The 2,155-nt window shown below is 36.6% G+C and overlaps 1 protein-coding gene across 1 annotated transcript; it reads left to right on the top strand.

The window, feature by feature from the left end:
* The first annotated feature begins 6 nt into the window (after nucleotides 1-6).
* LOC111405938 (protein BASIC PENTACYSTEINE2-like) lies at nucleotides 7-1,800 on the top strand. The gene has a single exon (XM_023035057.1). It carries the CDS (start codon nucleotides 617-619, stop codon nucleotides 1,478-1,480), a length of 864 nt encoding a protein of 287 aa, XP_022890825.1. The 5' UTR covers nucleotides 7-616; the 3' UTR covers nucleotides 1,481-1,800.
* Nucleotides 1,801-2,155: the final 355 nt, after the last annotated feature.

Genomic DNA, 2,155 nt, shown 5'->3' with positions numbered 1-2,155 from the left:
TCTTGCATAAATTAGAAAAATATGTTCTAATTTTTATAGTTTGATACTTTAATTGTTATTATGGATCTGTTTTTCTGTGAATCTTTTTGTTTCAGATCAGCGTTTGAAATTCTAAATGTTGAAACTTTTGTTGGGGATCTTCACTTATTGGGATGTTTAAGATTTTTGAAATTTATATTATTCATTTGCTTCGTGGGTTTTGGTAGTTATTGTTTTAGATCCGTTTGATTTCCGTTTTTACTTTGATGGATTCACATTTTGTAGTATTTGCATGAGAAATAGTGGGAATCTTCTTTCTGCAGTTTGTTACCTATTTTCTCAAGTTTAATTTTCATTGCTTATTATCACATGAGCCTTCTGGAATTTTATGTAACTTCAATCAATGGTTGTATTTTCTAATAATGGGTCTGTATGATTTGATCTCTTGTATTAATTGTATATGATTAGAGAAATTTGGTGACTTGGTCTGCTTCAATTTGAGTTCCTGCGCTCACTGTAGTTGCTGCATGGTTTCTATGGACATTTTGTTATTTTTATCAATCATAAATGCAATACCTATTATTGTTAACTTGGATTATGGAAAGGACTTAATGAATTCGGAGTTATCTGTAGCTATATGGACGACGGAGTATTGAACACGAGGAATTGGGGTTATTATGAACCTTCCCTTGGCCTTAAAGGGCATCTCGGTCTTCAGCTCATGCCATCTGTGGCCGAACGAGACACTAAACCTTTCCTTACAGGACGTGATACTCCTGTTATGGTTGCAGCGAATGGGGCATTTTATCCACGGGATTGCATGGTTACAGAACCACCTGTCACACATATGGATTATGTTAGAGACAGCTGGATAAACCATAGAGATAAGTTCTTACACATGTTTCCGGGGAATCTTTATAACCCAGTGCTCATGGAAACTTCGGGAAATCATCATTCCATGCAGATGCTTGAACAACCTGATTCAACCAAAGACTCAAGGGTGAGTGTAGAGGATCCAAGTGTTAATAAGGAAGATGAAATCCCTTCCAAGAAGAGATCCGCAGCTGCTGCCTCTCCAAAAACCCCCAAGGCAAAAAAATCAAAGAAAGGTCTTTCTTTGCCTAAGGAAACTGGTAACTCCTCTGTTCAGCGTGCCAAAACATCAAAGAAGAATCTTGACATTGTAATAAATGGAGTTGATATGGATATTTCTGGTATTCCAATTCCTGTTTGCTCATGTACCGGCACTCTGCAGCAATGTTATCGATGGGGATGTGGTGGTTGGCAGTCAGCCTGTTGCACCACAACCCTATCAATGTATCCCCTACCAATGAGTACCAAAAGACGTGGAGCAAGAATTGCTGGACGGAAGATGAGTCAAGGTGCTTTCAAGAAGGTTCTGGAGAAACTCGCATCGGAAGGCTATAACTTTGTTAACCCGATTGATCTAAAGGCTTACTGGGCAAAACATGGTACCAACAAGTTTGTGACCATCAGGTAGATCTATTTTGTGGGTACCACGACTCGATTGCTGCTGCTTTTGGTCTGTTTTACATGTATATATTCGGTGGCCTTCTGCAGGTTTACTTGGTACTTTGTAGTTTATTAAATTTCACTGATGATCCATGATTTTAAATTTAAGGAATTTGGGGCTCTCAAAAATTGTTGCTTAATTTTGTTTCGAGTCTGACAATGTTTCTGGCGATCAGGTATATCCATGGTAACTTCCATTTTACTTCATGGATAAATTTGGAAATGTCTTTTGTGATAATTCTTTCTCATGTATGACATTGCTGATACGAGTTACTTATTTTGATTGGATCTTTACTATATTTTTTAATTGACTTTTATAATAGTGCTATTGTATTTTCTCATTTTTGGGATGTTTAACTCCGTGCTTGTTTACTCTTAAATTGTTTCGTAACAGTTCGAAATTACACAAGAGAGTAGTTTCTTTGTTGCACAAACTTAGGTATTGGTCATGTCAATTGTCGTCGTCGTGATCCATACTTGATAAAATGTAGGGATGTAAACGAATTGAGTTGAGCTAAATTATAGGTTGTCCGTACATGAATTTAAGTTATTGTATTTAGAGAGTTTCTATTGTAATTTGTTATTCCTTAACTTATCGAGTTTGACTTGTTCTCGAGTTTGGCTCGTTCAAGTTGATTCTTAA

The sequence above is a fragment of the Olea europaea genome, chromosome 12, assembly GCF_002742605.1.
Source record: "Olea europaea var. sylvestris chromosome 12, O_europaea_v1, whole genome shotgun sequence".
NCBI lineage: Eukaryota > Viridiplantae > Streptophyta > Magnoliopsida > Lamiales > Oleaceae > Olea > Olea europaea.
Note: the sequence above shows the minus strand (reverse complement) of the source record. Positions and strands in the feature narration are given on the sequence as shown.

What these genes read in the sequence shown, in the direction of transcription:
- LOC111405938 (XM_023035057.1), top strand. Translation starts at nt 617, where the DNA reads ATGGACGACGGAGTATTGAACACGAGGAATTGGGGTTATTATGAACCT.